This window comes from Trachypithecus francoisi, unplaced genomic scaffold (genome assembly GCF_009764315.1).
Source record: "Trachypithecus francoisi isolate TF-2019V2 unplaced genomic scaffold, Tfra_2.0 Lachesis_group15, whole genome shotgun sequence".
Lineage (NCBI taxonomy): Eukaryota > Metazoa > Chordata > Mammalia > Primates > Cercopithecidae > Trachypithecus > Trachypithecus francoisi.
In genome coordinates this window covers 53,332,511-53,349,627 of record NW_022681460.1, presented here as the reverse complement: position 1 = coordinate 53,349,627, position 17,117 = coordinate 53,332,511, and the positions used below count along the sequence as shown (strand labels likewise).

General features: G+C 43.6%; 1 protein-coding gene and 1 pseudogene across 6 annotated transcripts in view; one reads left to right on the top strand and one right to left on the bottom strand.

Moving 5' to 3' along the window:
* LOC117097190 (coiled-coil domain-containing protein 162) overlaps positions 1 to 7,346 on the bottom strand; it is a 34,798-nt gene extending 27,452 nt beyond the window's left edge. The window contains exons 1-2 of one of the 6 annotated variants that reach the window (XM_033234828.1): positions 6,834 to 7,346; positions 3,509 to 3,618 (exon numbers count right to left, since the gene is read on the bottom strand). In XM_033234828.1, coding sequence (XP_033090719.1) covers positions 3,509 to 3,598 — 90 coding nt within the window. In that variant the 5' untranslated portion in view covers positions 3,599 to 3,618; positions 6,834 to 7,346. The remainder of the gene's footprint in view (positions 1 to 3,508; positions 3,619 to 6,833) is intronic. The other 5 variants (XM_033234831.1, XM_033234830.1, XM_033234827.1 and 2 more) reach the window with 5 other exon arrangements.
* Positions 4,682 to 5,443, top strand: LOC117097191 (annotated as a pseudogene).
* Positions 7,347 to 17,117: the final 9,771 nt, after the last annotated feature.

The window sequence follows — 17,117 nt, the reverse complement described above, 5'->3', positions numbered from 1 at the left end:
CCAGCCCTGTGCACTCGGCCTTCTGGAAGCAGCCCATGAAGCAGCCGTTGTGGCTTCTGTGGGCTCAGGCTTCTCTGGGCTCTCAGGGCAATTTGTTTCCTAAAACCTGCTCTGCAACTTACCCCTGCCTCCCTGGGTCAGTGTAAATGTCAGCTGTGCTTGTGTCAAAATGCAGCGTGAGTGGGTACCATTGGCCAGTTTCTTCTCTGAAACCCTGGCTGGCATAAGAGCTGCAGACTCAGATTATTGGCCCAGTTCTGCCCAGTAAGCAGCACCGCCTTCCACTGGGCTGTTCTGTCACCACCATTCAAACCTGAACCACGATGGATGGCACTGGGTGGAAGAGCAGCAGATTGCCCCAGGGATTCTTCAAGAGAACCAGCCTGGAATGCAGCATGGCAAGCACTGGGCCTTGCTATGGCCAAAGTCTAGCCCTGAAGCCTGCCAGCAGCAATTGAGTTTCTGTGGTTTGCTTCATCTTGGAATCCCGTGTAACAATTTGTTTTTTTTTTTTTTTTTTTTGAGGCGGAGTCTCGCTCTGTCGCCCAGGCTGGAGTGCAGTGGCCGGATCTCAGCTCACTGCAAGCTCCGCCTCCCGGGTTTACGCCATTCTCCTGCCTCAGCCTCCCGAGTAGCTGGGACTACAGGCGCCCACCACGTCGCCCGGCTAGTTTTTGTATTTTTAGTAGAGACGGGGTTTCACCGTGTTAGCCAGGATGGTCTCGATCTCCTGACCTCGTGATCCGCCCGTCTCGGCCTCCCAAAGTGCTGGGATTACAGGCTTGAGCCACCGCGCCCGGCCAACAATTTGTTAAATATCAGGCACACACGAGGTATTTTGAAGATGTTTCTAAAATACCCACCTCTGCTGACAAAACACTTCAGTGGGCTGGGGAGCAGTGGCTCACACCCGTAATCCCAGCGCTGTGGGAAGCCGAGGCAGGCAGATCACTGGAGGTCAGGAATTCAAGACCAGCCTGAGCAACATGGTGAAACCCCAACTCTACTAAAAATACAAAAATTAGCCAGGTGCGGTGGCATGTGCCTGTAATCCTAGCTACTTGGGAGGCTTCATGAAGCAGGAGCATCATTTGAACACAGGAGGCAGAGGATGCAGTGAGCCAAGATTACACTATCTCTATGATGGAGACGGGGGCGTGGCTGGAAGAGTAAGTTCACTGTCACTGCAGATGGTCCAGAAGAGGATAGAAGCCTACCAGGCACAGACTTTGGAGGGGCTGGAGCATCCTGAGGACCCTGACTTCAAGACACTAGTAGGCTGACACCATCCTCTTCAAGTGTGCCCAGAGTGTGGGGTGTACCTGATATGGGTTTGCCCTGCCTACTGACATCCATGCTTCTTTCCCACAAGACCTCAATGTTGGGGTGAAGCATACAGATAAGAAATGAGAGGGACTTGAGCTACAAAACTGTTGTCTTTATTGTGTTAAACACAAAATTTGTCATTATATCATTTTTAAAGGTACAGTTCAATGGCATTAAGTATATTCACATTGCTGTGCAACCATCACCACCATCCACTGCCAGAACTCTTCATCTTGTAAAACAAAAACGCTGTACCCAATAAACAATAATTACCTATTCTTTCCTCTCAGCCCCTGGCAACCACCATCCTTTCTGTCTCTCTGAATTTGGCTACTCTAGGTACCCCATATAAGTAGAATCATAGAGTATTTGTGCTTTTGTGAGGGGCTGATTTCACTTAGCAATAATGTCCGCAAGGTTCATCCACACTGTAGCATGTATCAATGTATCAGAATTTCCTTTTTTTTTTTAAAGATGGATTCTCACCCTATCGCCCAGGCTGGAGTGCCATGGCACAATCTCGGCTCACTGCAACTTCCACCTCCCGGGTTCAAGCAATTCTCTTGCCTCAGTCTCCCAAATAGCTAGGACTACAGGCGCATGCCACCACACCCGGCTAATTTTTGCATTTTTAGTAGAGATGGGGTTTCACCATGTTGGCCAGGCTGGTCTCAAACTCCTGGCCTCAAGTGATCTGCCCACCTCGGCCTCCCAAAGTGCTGGGATTACAGGCATGAGCCACCGCATCCGGCCAGAATTTCCTTTCTTTGTAAGGTGAGCCACAAATTTTTTCCATCCTTTTTTCTGATAGGTCCCACCCTAACCACTTCCTTGTCTCAAGGATGGGAAACTACTTCACCCACTCAGAGTACCCAGTACCATGTTTGTTTATGATTGAAAGCTTAAACTAATACATGTAAGTCATCAAGTTGTGAGGAAAAATGTATCCCCAACCAAGCTTGTGAATTCTCTACCTCATAAGAACTGAGATGTGTATTAGAAAATAATGGAGAACACCTGAAGAACTTGGAAAAATATAAATTTGGAGAAGGCATTTTAAAAAATGAAGTACGTTTTGTCAAGTCAAATTTCTTTAAATGGTTGAGTTTCAAAGGAAACTGGATTCACAGTTACTTAAAAGCACTTGTTAACACTCCTCAAAACTCTGTTACAGTCAAATATCCATGTCTACTCTCTTATCCTGTCTTTTCAGTGGATTGCTTTGATTTAGCAAGGCACTTCCTGCCAAGAATAAACATGTTTCAAAACCCAAGGACTGTGTATATGCATGTGTGCATGTATTAAATGTATATTATTATTTAATATAATATATAGAGTTGTTACGGATTTGAATATTTTTTCTGGAAGGACACACACAGATTGCTGAAGCTGGCTTCCTTTGCAGAGAGGAGGCTGGAGATGGTGGCATGGGGATGGGTGAAAATGATGCCTTTCTGTGCTGTTGGCTTTTTTTCATATGCTACATTTTAATGTTTTCTAGGCAACTGCATTACAGGCTATTTTGGTTTTCCTCACTTAGGCTTTTCATACTAACAAATCAACAACAGAATATGTCGCTAAAAATCAACTCATTCGTAAACTCCAAAGTTACTTTAAAAAATTGACCAAATTTGAAATTTGCCAACATATATATTCTAATGACTCAGATCTTTACTAGAAATCAATTTTTTCCCAAAATTAAAAACTAATGATTATAGCTGGGCATGGTGGCTCACACCTGTAATCCCAGCACTTTAGTAGGCCAAGGCAGGTGGATCATCTGAGGTCAGGAGTTCGAGACCAGTCTGGCCAACTTGGTGAAACCTCGTCTCTACAAAAAATACACAAAAATTAGCCAGGTGTGGTGGCACATGCCTGTGGTCCCAGCTACTCAGGAGGCCGAGGCAGGAGAATCGCTTGAACCTGGGAGGCGGAGGTTGCAGTGAGCCGAGATTGTGCCACTATACTCAAGCCTGGGAGACTCTGTCTCAAAAAAATAATAATAATAATAAAGAAAAAAACAAACAACTAACAATTGTTTTATTTTGGGCTTAGCCTCAGTATTCATATAATCACTCTTAGGGAATAAGGGAAGCATTAGGAGAGCAGTTAAATGAGAAAGTTTTCCTTGTTTGGGATGATGTTATAAAAACCAACAGAATGACTAATTCTCAATACATACCTCTACTCCATCATCCTGATAATTCTGCATTAATCTCTGTCTAAATTTTTCAACGATTTGTGGTCTTGAGACTGAAAAGTTTTCTTTCATGACTTGGTGTTTCCAGAGATCTAGGGGGAAAAACATACCGGCACTAGTATGACAAACATTGTGCTGTCATTAATGGCTCTAAAATGGCGACTCTGAGACAGAACACGGGACACAATAAGCTGTTTCCAAACTCAGCTGCCCCTTGATACATGCAGGGGACTGGGGATTGTTTCCAGGAACACCCTCAGATCCTGAATCCATGCATATTCAAGTCCTGCCGTCAGCCCTGGGGAACTCGTGGATACAAATATCTGCCCTCTGCACACATGGTTTTCACATCCCAAATGCTATATTTTCTATCCTTGTCTGGTCGAAAAAAATCTGTGTATCAGTGGACCTGCACAGTTCAAACCATGCTGTTCAAAGGTCAACTGTATGCAAAAACTAGTGGGGGTTGGGTAACTGGGGATCCAGGACCCTCGAGAACATGGGAACTAGGAAGATCTCTCACCTGACTCCTAATGCAAAGATTTGGAAGAGCACCTATGAAATCCAGGGAACAATATTCCATTACCATAACTAAAAACCCCAAATCAAAATATTAGTATTAATCCTACATGATGTTTATTTTTACTAAGGCCTTCTATGTATCTGCCAATTATTTTGGTCTAAAACAATGATCAGAAATAAATGAAGAGCTATTTATCTGCTTAAGTTCCTAATGCTAGAGGGCAAAATTAACTTGAATACATAGTAATAAAAAAGGAGAGGAAATTCTCCTTTTTTAGAAGAGAGAAGATAGAGTTACAGGTTAGAAATGTTGACAGACTGAACTTTAGCTCCAAGATTAAAGCAGCAATATGGCTGACACAGATGGGATGAGGCATGTACAAAGTTCCCCTGAGACCAGGAGGTCAGCCAGGGCAACATAGTGAGACTCCATCTCCACAAAACATTTAAAATAGACAGGCGAGGTGGTCCATGCCTATAGTCCTAGCTACTTGGGAAGTTGAGGTGGGAGAATCCCTTAAGCCCAGGAGGTCAAGGTTACAGTGAAACATGATTACATCACTGCACTCCAGTCTGGGAAACAGGTTGAGACCCTTGCTATAAAAGAAAAATTTAAAGGGGTTGTATGTGATCAGTAGCTGCAACACTAGAAAGATGGCAGAACAAGAGCAAAGAAAAATCCTTTTGGTTCCAGAAAATCTCCTGAAAAAGAGGAAGGCTTATCAAGCCCTCAAAAGCCACCCAGTCAAAGCAGGCACTTTTGGCAAAGAAGGAGCAGAGGAAAGGAAAAGGGCTCAGGTTTAAACGACTGGAATCATTCCTACATGATTCCTGGCGGCAGAAACGTGACAAGGTGCATCTCAGACAACTAGAAGTGAAACTTCACGCCTTGGAATTGCCAGATAAACATTCCTTGGCCTTTGTTGAATGCATCGAAAGGATTAATGGTGTGAGTTTACTGGTACAGAGAACCATTGCAATACTTCGCCTAAAGAAAATTTTCAGTGGTGTCTTTGTAAAAGTAACCTCCCAGAACCTAAAAATGCTGTGTATAGTGGAACCTTATGTGATCTGGGGATTTCAAATCTGAAGTCTGTCCGAGAATTCATTTTGAAACATGGACAATCCGAGGTCAAGAATAAGACCATCCCTCTGACAGGCAACACAGGGATTGAGGAGCACCTGGGGAAGTTTGGCGTCATTTGCTTGGAAGACCCCATTCATGAAATTGCCTTCGTAGGGAAGCATTTCCAGGAGATCTCATGGTTCTTGCACCATTTCCACCTCTCAGTGGCCTGTAATGCTACCTAAAATAGAGTGGGCTTTCTCAAGGAGATGGGTACACCTGGCTATTGAGATGAACACATCAATCAGCTCATCTGCCAGCTGAACTAGACCCAGGTGTCAAACTGCAGTAAATTTTTGTCAATGAAGTGGGAGCATGTGTTTTTGTTTTTTGGGAATTTTTATCAAGTATCTTCAGATAAGATTATTTCCTGCTTTATCTTCAAAACTGGAAAGGAAGCACCAAAGAAAAGACAGTAGCTGGCCGGGCACGGTGGCTCACGCCTGTAATTCCAACACTTTGGGAGACTGAGGCAGGCAGATCACCTGAGGTCAGGAGTTCAACATCAGCCTGACCAACAGGAAGAAACCCTGTCTCTATTAAAAACATGAAAATTAGCTGGGCATGATGGCGTATACCTATAATTCCAGCTACTCGGGAGGCTGAGGCAGGAGAATCACTTGAACCCGGGAGGCAGAGGTTGCTGTGAGTCAGGATCGCGCCACTGCACTCCAGCCTTGGCAATAAGAGCGAAACTCCATCTCAGAAAAACAAAACAACAACAACAAAAAAAAACAACCCAAAAAACAAAAGACGGTAGCTTATGTTCATGGCAAGCACCTCTCATCACAATCAAGCTCCAAGAAATTTTTAGTGTTTTCTGCATTGGCTGCTGCCCCATCTGAAATCAGCACATTCCATGGAGGAAGGAGTCCTGCTTTGCTGCATCTTCTATCCTAGGATTTAATGTTGGTAAATGAGTAACTGTAGCATCTGTACAAGGCTCCCTAAGACTTCCCACAGCAGTCGACCAAGCCCAGAGACATAATTGATTCTGAAGATTCCTGGGGCCTTGTTTTGAAAAAGACTTGAAATACACATAGGAAGAAACTCACAAAAGTAAATGTTCACTTGTCTCTGCAAAAAACAAAAAATAAATTAAATAAAATTAAAATAAAATAAAAAATTAAAGAAAATAACCAGTTATTCAGAGGAACATTGGTTATGGCAGCAAAAGCTTGGAAGCACACAAGTGTCCACCCTTCAGGGCGTAGTTATTTAAACTATGGCCTACCCTTCCAATGAAATAGTATGCAGTTGTGGAAAAAAGAAAAAGTATCCATATACTGTTATGAAAAGAAGCACAGATTGTTAAATGAAAAAGGCAAGGTGCAGAACAGTGGCCATAAAGTGACACATTTTATAAGAAAGATAACTACGATGATAATAAAGGGGGAGGACATCCCCTCAAACCTACTAGGATTACTACTCCAGAAACTCCCCTTTCTTCTCTATCATCATTTCTCCCCTCTTTCCTGGATCACTCACAATAGTACAGCTGATTTCTCCCATCTCACAAAAACCTTTCTCTTGACCCCACTTCACCCATCAGCTATTGCCTCATTTCTTTGCATCCTTTTGTAGCAAAACTCCCAGAAAGAGAAGTCTACACTTAAACTGCCCTTGATGTCTTACTAATTCCCTCTTAACCTCACTTACCTGGTTTTCACTTCTACCACTTACTGAAACTGATTTTGTCACCAACACCAGTGATCTTCATGTGGCTAAAGCCAGTGGTTTTACTCAACTACCAACAGCATTTCACACAATTTGTCACTTCCTCCTGCTTGAGAAATCTCCTTCACTAGGCATTGGGACACTGCGGTGCCCTAGTTTTCCTAACTCACTGCTTGTTCCTTCTATTCCTTCTAGATGTCTTTTGCTATTTCTCCTCCCTTGCCACCCCCAGCTGTTAACATTAGAGTGTCCCAGGTTTCAGCCGTGGTCCACCTCCTCACTTCTATATATATTCATTCCCTTGCTGTTCTCATCTCGTCTCACAGCTAAATAGGATTCATATCCTGACAACTCGCAAATTTAGATCCAATACTCACTTGGCATGTCTTCTTGAATGTCTAAAAGGCATTTAAAACTTAATTTGTGCATAATCAAATTCCCAATCTTCCCTTCCTAACTTGTTTCACAGTTTTCCTCTCAGTTGATAGAAATTCTATCTTCCCAATTGAAAACACTGGAGTCATAACTGGCTCTTCTCTTTCTCACACACCTAATAATACCCAACCCATTAGTGCCTACTTCACAACAAGCCCAGAGTCTGACCACTCACTATTTCCATTGCTCCCAACTTTGAGCCACCATCACTCCTTTCTTCAGTAATTGCAATAACCTCCACACCAGCTTCTTTCTTCTTTCACCCTTTCTTCCTTCACAGCCTATTCTCCACACCTTAGCCAGAGACATTCTGTCAAAATATAAGCCAGATCATGATGTTCAAAATCTGAAACTATGTCCCCACTGCATTTGGAGTTAAACACAAAAGCCTCAAAAGGCCTTGCATGGTCTGCCTCCTTCCCCCTCCCTCTCTGACTTCAATGCTTACTACTTTCTCTCCCTCAAGGTCTCCACTCCAGCCACACTTAGGTCCTTGCTATTCCTTGAATATAATAGGCATGCTCTGCATAGGGCCTTTGTATGGCTTGTTCCTTCTGTCTGAAATGCTCTTCCTTTAGATACCCTCATAGCTCAATTCCTCACCTTATTACAAACTTTTGCTCAAAACATCACTCAGTGAGGTCTACCCTAATCACCCTACTTAAAATTGCAATGGGCCCCCTTCAAACCTCCGCAACACCACCCTTCCTTACTCCATTATTTTTTTCTTTCTTATGTTATCGCTTGTTGTCTACCCCTTCCTAGATTAGAAACTCAATGAAAGTAAGAATTTTTGCTTAATGAAAGGAAGAATATATTCCTAAAATATTTCCTAAAATATAGTAGCCTAGGACATGGAATAGTTCCTATAATGAAAGAATGTAAATATTTATTGAATAGTCATTGAATGAAAGAATGAATATATGCACAAAGCAGCACTGAAAGGACATATAGAAAACTAATGAAAGTGGTTACATACAGGCAGCAGACTAGGGTGCAAGGGGGGTTCGTGGTGACAATAAGACTCTAAATGTATATTTTTCATCATTTTGAGTTTGGAACCATGTGCATATATTATCTGTTAAAAATAAGATATTTAGAAATAACATTACAGTGGTGGAACGATGTGAGAATGTCAGCACTGCTTGACTTCCATCCACATGGAAGAGCAAAAGCACATGTACATGTTAATTATATTGGTAAGAACTGGCTGGATAGGGCCTACCTCCTCGTGGTGGTCCCGGGGGATACTGAAGGGAAGAGATCTATGGAATTGGACTTAGGAGCCACGCTCCACCTCGTTCCGTTTTCTGTTAATGGGGGGTGCTGGTCATCAGCAGGATACCTGCCAGCCTGCTCCCACCCCAGCTGTTTCTAATTTCAGATAAGACTTCCTACCTGCACACTCAATTTACTGACAGGAGGCTCAGTGCCCCCAAGACGAAACACCTAGCACAGTCCACCCAGAAATGTGGGCACAACAGAGTCAGAAGCTCTGGTATTTGTACCTATGCTATTTACAGCCAAGTCCTGGTTTTGAAAATGGGATTCTACGTTTCTTCAACAACTGACTACTTTCCATAATAAACATATAAATCTGTTTTTGCTTTTCCTTTAGGAAATAAAGGCCAGAAGACATATCGCCACTGTCCCAGTACAGATGAAATGCAAAATCCAAGAGTTAATGTGCCCAGCAATTGACACTTTTTAAGATGTTTAAGACTTTTTAAAAGTCTAAGCTATGGCAATTCAGGGCTCGTGTATTTCAGATGACAAGTTGGATATCTTTCCAGGGTGCTGTTGTGGCAGGTCTCCAGCTCACAGATAAACCTGGTGAGAGACCACATCTGTTGCACACTTCTAGTTTGGGGACCCTCACCTGGAAAATCCCCAGTGAGCTGGTTTGGGGTTTAGCTCTGCACTCAGCTGACGGACGGGAAAACTTAGCAGAGCGCTGGGCCGCACTCTCTCCTTGCTCGTGAATTCAGGTTCAGACATGCATTTGCATCTCCAGGCAGAAGTCAGGGAGCCAGGGAAAGCGGAATCCATAAGAAACAATTCCTGGCAAAGAGGAGCTGGCTGTCTCCAAATGGGTCTCATTTTCAGTGTGGGTTTGGTCATGGCTTCTTTAAGAGGAGGCAGTAGTTTTTGACAGAAGCATGGAAGTAGGAAGGAGACAGCACACTGGAGGTTGAATTAGGACTCCATTTTCTCCTCTCACTCTGTTCAGGTCATTTGACTAGAGGAAACTTTGACTTCCTGTTAGCCAAACCACTTCCCCTCTCTCCCTCTCTGCACACCACCCCCCAGCCTCCTCCCTCTAGGAAGGACAGCTTGGCTGGGTAACATTCTACTTCCCTAACCTTTGGTGCCTACAACCACTAGCCTTTGGTGCCTCAGTGGTTCCTGGGTCCCAAACCAAGGCAGAACTGAAACTTGAAGGCATACAACTGCCAATCAAGGCTGTTCTCCAACCAGCTGGGGTGCCCTAATAACTGGGTACGTTGAAAGCCTTATTGCAGTGTATGTATGCATCTTGTACTCCTGTGGTTTTCAAACTGCTCCCCAAAGCACTAATTCTTTGCGTTGATAACAAATGTTTCCAAGGAGAGAAAAGGGTTTTATGGTCAAATAAATAAAGAAGTAAATAAAATAAAAAATTTTAAAAATTGCATATTCTCTCTCCTTTGGAGATACACCGTGCATAGTTGGATAGTAAAGGCTCTAGAGTAGAGGAAACTGTTTAGCGTTATTTACCCTGAGTTTCCCAAAATTATTTTGAACAAAAGACAAATGAACAAAACCCTTCTCCACCAACCCTGAAAAACATGGTAGAAATTCTCCTATCCAATGCAATCAAGTCTAAGAGTTAGTTGGTTAGTTAAAAAAAAAAAAAAAAGTCAGTTAAAGCAGAGAATGCTTTACAAATAACATGTACTATCTAAAACATTTTATTTAAAAAATACGTAAATTTACAAACATCTGCCAGTCATCTAACATACAGCCTAGGCCTCTTCACTGTAAGTACCCACTGACTGAAGTTCTGCACCATCTTTCTTCTATAAATCTTGGTTGATAGTTTCTAGTTTTGTTTGTTTGATTTTAGAGAGAGAAAACTTAAAGACCATGGAAATCCAAACACATCATTTTACACAATTTCACAATTTTACCTAGTCTTTTCAGTCATCTGTCTCATAACCAATTTGATAACTTTTCTTTTTTCTACACAACTAGCCTTTTATTTAGGTTTTCCAAATCCTTTCAACATAATTTTTTTTTTTACTTTCTTTTCTTTTTCTTTTTCTTCTTTTTTTTTTTGACATGGAGTTTTGCTCTTGTTGCCCAGGCTGGAGTACAACGACACAGTCTCGGCCCACTGCCTCAGCCTCTTGAGTAGCTGGGATTACAGGTGCCCACCACCACACCTGGCTAATTTTTGTATTTTGAGTAGACAGAGTTTCACCATGCTGGCCAAGACAAAGTGCTGGGATCACAGGTGTGAGCCACCATGCCTGGGCATTTTACTTTATTTTCTTTTTCAAATACATTTAATTTTTTAAGAGCAATTTTAGGTTCATAGCAAAATGGAGGGAATGTATTGAGAGGGCCCATAAGCTCCCAGTCCTCACACACATTCTCTACCATCAATGTCCTGCCCCAGAGGGTGCATGTGTTACCATCAGTGAACCTACATTGACATGTCATTATCATCCAAAGCCTATAGTTTGCATTATGGTTTACTCCTAGTGTCCTACATCCTATGGGCTTGGACAATCTATAATGACATGGATACACCATGTTAGTATCACACAGAATAGTTTCACTGCCCCCAAATCCTCTGTGTTCTGCCTCTTCCTCCTTCCTACCCCCCTAAACGGGGGCAGGCACTGATCTTTTTACTCTCTCCATAGTTTCACCTTTTCCAGAATGTCATATTTGGAATCATACAATATGTTGCCTTTTCAAATTGGCTTCTTTCACTTAGTAATATGCATTTAAGCCTCTTCCATGTCTTTTCATGGCTTGACAGCTCATTTCTTTTTAATGCTTAATAATGTTTCACTGACTAGATGTGCTACAGATGACCAATTTCAATTTAGTTTTTCTAGAATTAACAGATCTCTTTCTTTTTGTATTCCTATTACATTGGTTTACATAGTTTTTAATTAAATTATCTCAACACAATGACAGTTAAAACAGGCACAAACAGGTTTGGATCAAACAGTGATCCGTGATGCTAGGTAAAACACATGCAACCCAAAAACTGTGATTAGTGAGCACTTTGCTGGTTCATGTTACCAGGAGAATGGAAAGCGTCAGGTCACCCAGAAGCCTGTTAGCAAAGAAGGGCTGGGAGAACTACTGCTTTAATATCTTGAGGAACTTGTGTTCCACGGCACAGCTGGGGAAATGCTGGCTGACACGATGCTCTTCTAAGAACTGTTTTGATTATGCTCTCTTGAAGCAAAACATTGTTGATATCTCACCTTTAATAATATATGTATACTTACATTTTGATTATATTTATTATCCTATATTATTATTTTAATATATTTTATATTTTATTTTATTTATGTGTATTTATAACTATCTACAATACTACCAATAGTGAATATCACAAAGCATGATATACTTAGGGCAGGATTCATCAACAATGAGAATGGATCTCAATCCACATTCCCAATAGTTTCTTTGACCTTTTACAATTTTTTTTGTCTGCCAGGCAGATGGCTTACACCTATAATCTCAGCACTTTGGGAGGCAGAGGTGGGAAGATCACTCGAAGAGTTCAAGACCAGCCTGGGTAACACAGCAAGAGAATAGCTCTACAAAAAATTTTTAAAATTTAGTTGGGCATGGTGGTGTGCACTGGTGATTCTAGCGCCTTGGAAGGCTGAGGTAGGAGGATCGTTTGAGCCCAGGAGTTCAAGGCTGCAGTGAGCTATGGTGGCATCACTGAACTCCAGCCTGGGTGGCAGCGTGAGATCCTGTCTCAAAAAAAAAAAAGAAAAATTTGTTGTCTATCTTCCTATCAGATATGATTAGATTATCTTTTCTGACCTCATAATGTGGCTGAGGATAAGCATGCCTAGGATTAGAAGTGTCACCTCTACTATTTTCTCATTACTTGTGGATTGCCTGCCCATGGTCACTTCAGGACACCTCAATGTAGAGTGTGGCATGTGACTCCTTACATATGGCTCTAATCTATTTAGAAGTTCTAGTATTTTCTTCCCACACCCCTGTGATATATGCACTCCACTTTGGAGACTGTTGGCCTTATAACTGCTCAGAGAAAATTAGAAAATCAACTAAAAATCACTTCAATGCCAAAACATCAAAGATGAGGGATGGCAGAATCTTTGTGAACCAATGGGGCCATCTCTGCTAAGATAAGCCCCAGGGCTGAACAAAGATGTCTGGAGCTACTTTAGATAGTTTTCAGGGGGCTACTAGTTCAGCTACCGAGACCTAGCACCAGGGCCAGGTCTGGATGCCACATCCTCAGAGGCTCAATGACAAACCGGAAACTCATTCAGAAGCTGTATGATCAAGCTCCAAAACAAGGTGAGGGGGAAGGAAGGAGGGAGAGGGAGAGAAGTATTCCAGGTTCCTTTTTTTTTTTTCTTTTTGTACAGAGTCTTGCTCTGTCACTCAGGCTGGAGTATAGTGGCACAATCTTGGCTCACTGCAGCCTCAACATCCCAGGCTCAAGCAATCCTCCCACCTCAGCATCCCGAGTAGCTGGGACTACAGGTGTGCACCGCCACACCCAGCTAATTTTTTTTCATTTTTTGTAGAGTCAGGGTTTTACCATGTTGCTCAGGCTGGTCTCAAATTCCTGAGCTCAAGTGATCCACCTGCCTCGGCCTCCCAGGTGCTTCTGGGCTCCAGGAGTGTGCCACCATACCTGGCTCAGGGTTTCTTTTTGGCAGATATAAATGTCAACACTACAGTCAGTCAGCCTATAGGGAAGGAGAAGACCCTGAGGAAAAGGATAAGGGCTTTTGCTGTCCCCCTGGTTCTCAATACTCTCCATTCCTAACTTCCTCTGGAGAAACCTCCAGTCCCAAGCTAACCCTGACCACAAAGGGTGATCTCTGCATGAAGAGGCGGCCCCTGCTTGGAAGCCCTGCTCACTATGGCTACTTCTTGCTGCCAAGATAAACAGTAGGTAGGTGGGGATTCCAATATGTTATTGCCTTCTTTGAAGGCACCAAGCCCACGGCGGTCTCAGGAAGATGACACTGAAGAAATGTATACCAAAGCACCTTGGCACACAGTGAGGACTCAATCGCTTGAATTAGGAGAACTCAGTAGAGGTGGAGATCCAGGTCTCCACACCAAGTCATGCCTGACAGACCAAAGAACAAAACAAAATGGAACCAGAAACAACAACCCTTCCCCTTCGATATTGGCATGGAGTTTAAAAGTTTTATAAGTATAGAATCAAACAAGAGTTTAGAATTGGCCAGTGCACTCCATCCAAGGTGAGGCTTTGTAATATCAACCTTGCCACTGTTAAAAATAACTCTACCCCTCCCCTCTGCCTCCCCCCCACTGCATTGAAGGCCCTTTTGCAAGCACAGCTGACAGGCACCCTGCACATGGCAGCACAACCACAAAGCAAAGATGCTTCCCCACAGCCCCTCACCCCGGGTGTCTCATAGGAACCATGGCTCCAACATGTGCAGATGGTTGCACCTGCTGCAGGCTTGTAGATTTTCTCCAAGGAATCGGAAGGGAGCCGCCTGGATGCAGCAAACACAGCACAAACAACAGGCACTTTGTGTCTTGTTGAATGTTCTGTAACTAGAGCTCAACCACACTCAGCTCTCTGGTGGCATTAGAGACACCCAGCTGGGGAGGGGCTCGCATTTTCATTGCACAGTGCCCTGTTTACAGAATTCAGTTACTCGAAGCACTAATAAAATGACTGTATCTTAGGTGAGGACAGAGGTTATTAATTAACATTACAATGTCTGTGGACTTTGTCTCAAAAGGAAAACCTAATTTAAGTTCGTAGTCAGACAACTCCTCCCTAGCTCAAAGGTTATGAATTTCCTACAGAATATTCAAAGTTAGGAATAGATATTATAGTTCAGACAGGACTAGCTACATAATGCAGGGGCCTGGTGCAAAATAAAAATGTAGGACCTCTTGTTCAAAAAGCAGGAAAAAGTGTCACACAGATATTAAAAGATAAACCTTTTCCCTTTCTTCTGCAGTCTCTCTCTTCACCTGTCATGGTGTTTTTATTCGCTTTTAACATTGCGATCTCTTGGTCATGGGAATACGTGCAGGGCAAATGAGACCCCCATAAGCATCCAGTGGCCCCGCCTGTGACTCAGTGTGTGAATATGCATGACCCACCAGTTACCAGACTGAGGCACTAGGCCCTGCCTGGGGATGAGAGGTTGAGTCAGGCATCTCCCCTTCCCACCACCCCAATCCACCGTGGAAAGGTAACCCCCAAGAGTACTGCAACCTCTGTCCTGGGAGATTCTAGGTACCCAAGGTGGGCAGGAGGCTTGCCCTCACTGAGCTACCCATTGAACATATGGCAGTGCTGCCAGCCTAAGACCCCTGAGATGCTGCTGGGTGTACAGGCCTGACCTTGACCCTCCCGGTGCCAAGGTTCCCCTCCCCTCTGGGTGCGGGGAGGGTCAAGGTCAGGCCTGTGCACCCAGCAGCATCTCAGGGGTCCCAGGCTGGTAGCAACACCATGTGTTCAACGGGTAGCTCAGTGAGGACAAGCCTCCTGCCTACCTTAGGTACCTGGAATTGTAACTTTGAACAAATTCAAAGTTAAACCATTAAAAGTTTCAGGACGGTGACCACAGAACATGAAACCCCAAGTGCCCCTCTGCATCCTGCGCATCACATGCCCATGCAGTGGCCTCAAGTTTGGGCCTCAGATGGAAGGAAACCATTCTGATTGCCTTCACACCCTAAATTTACGAATTTGACACATCATAACTTATGTATGTTACAAATAAGAAAGGCTTTGGGTTTTCCCTTCATTTCAACTTTATTTCAGTTACGAGTTAATCAGTACAGTTGAAACTATGTTTTCTATTTTTTTTTAAAAAAGCCTTTGTACAGGGAAAGAAATATACCAAAGTGCTTTGTGTCTTGTTGCAAGTTCTATAACTAGAGCTCAGCCACACTCAGCTCTCTGGCAGCATTTACAGACGTCCAGCTGGGGAGAGGCTTGCCCTTTCATTGCACAGGGTCAAGGTATAAAAAGTCATTTTTATATCATTTTCTGGGCATTGCACTGATTTTTTGGTTTTTGCTTGTTTTTACAACAAATGTCAATACATGAATTGCTTTCGTAAATAGGAAATTATTTTGTGAAGTAACAAAATAAATGTACTTTACCTGTAGGGAGAGAACACTCCTTCTTGGACTTTTCTGATAAAAGCAGTGTCATCTCTCTGTTAACTTTTCTTAGTACCTCTTGGATCATATGAATTTCAAAATTTTCCAGAAGTTTTTGAAGCTAGAGTAAGCATAGGTTGAGGGTCACTCTCTACATTCAGCTTATATTTTGGGTCCCGTGTCACATTCCTGCAGAAGGGCTTTGAGCTAGGGCCTGCCCCTCAGCCACTCTCCCAAGAAAGAAGGAACACTTCCCTTCTAGGTCTCCCAAGTGCTTCTAGGGGCACAGATGTACCTCTCTGGAGAACAACACCTGTTCTTCCTGGTTCACATCCTCATTGATAAAATATAATCTTTTTTTCAAACCAAGTTTTGCTAAATTGCAAAGTGTTCAATACCTGGGGTGACCTCATGTCTTTTGGAGTCTCTAAATGTGGCTAGGATTTTGAGTTCTCATTTTAAGAGAAGCTCTCAGCTGGGCGCGATATCTCACGCCTGTAATCCCAGTACTTTGGGAGGCCGAGACGGTTAGATCACGAGGTCAGGAGTTTGGGAGGCCAAGGCGGGTGGATCACAAGGTCAGGAATTCAAGACCAGCCTAGCCAAGATGGTGAAACCCCATCTCTACTAAAAATAAAAAAATTAGCTGGGCGCCTATAATCCCAGCTACTTGGGAGGCTGAGGCAGAATTGCTTGAACCTGAGAGGCAGAGGTTGCAGTGAGCCGAGATCGTGCCACTGCACTCTAGCCTGAGCAACAGAGCAGGCCTCCATCTCAAAAAAAAAAAAAAGAAAAGAAAGAAAGAAGAAGCCCTCAGGTATAAAACTTGATTTAGATACCAAGGAAGATTTCACAAGATTTAAAACTCCATGTAGGACCAACAGAAAAGTCTTCCAAAAACTGTGAGCCCTTACTCAATCTATTACACTTGCAGAGTGCATGTTTCTCCCCGTGGAAGGCCCCCAGGTGTCCCGACCCGCAGGACAGTCGAACGGGCCCTGGAAGGGGGAGTGGGAATGGAGGAGACAAGAAAACACGAGAAATGGAGACAAGACAAATAGCCTGATCAAGTCTCGTTTAATGGTGGCAGTGCAATGCCTTATATAGGCTGGCAGGGGAAGAGGTTGGGCCTGGGTGTTAACGGGGGGCCAGGTTTTCTCAAATTACAATCGCGCATGCGCCGTTGGTTGGTAATGTTCCCGGGCGCGGGATCGTGCCTGCGCAGTAGGCTGCATATCTTCCTGGGCGCGAAAAAGTTTGCGCGCGCGCCGGAAAGGTTGGTGCGCGCGCGGGAACAGTTTAGGCGTGCGCGGGAAAGGTTGTTAATGAAGAACCCGGAAATGTGCCATCTTGTTTCCGCTTTGCGGAGATCAACAACAGAGGTCGGCTAATTCCGGGCCTCATGGCTCCGGACACCCAGGTGCTGGAAAGGAATAGGGCGTAGAA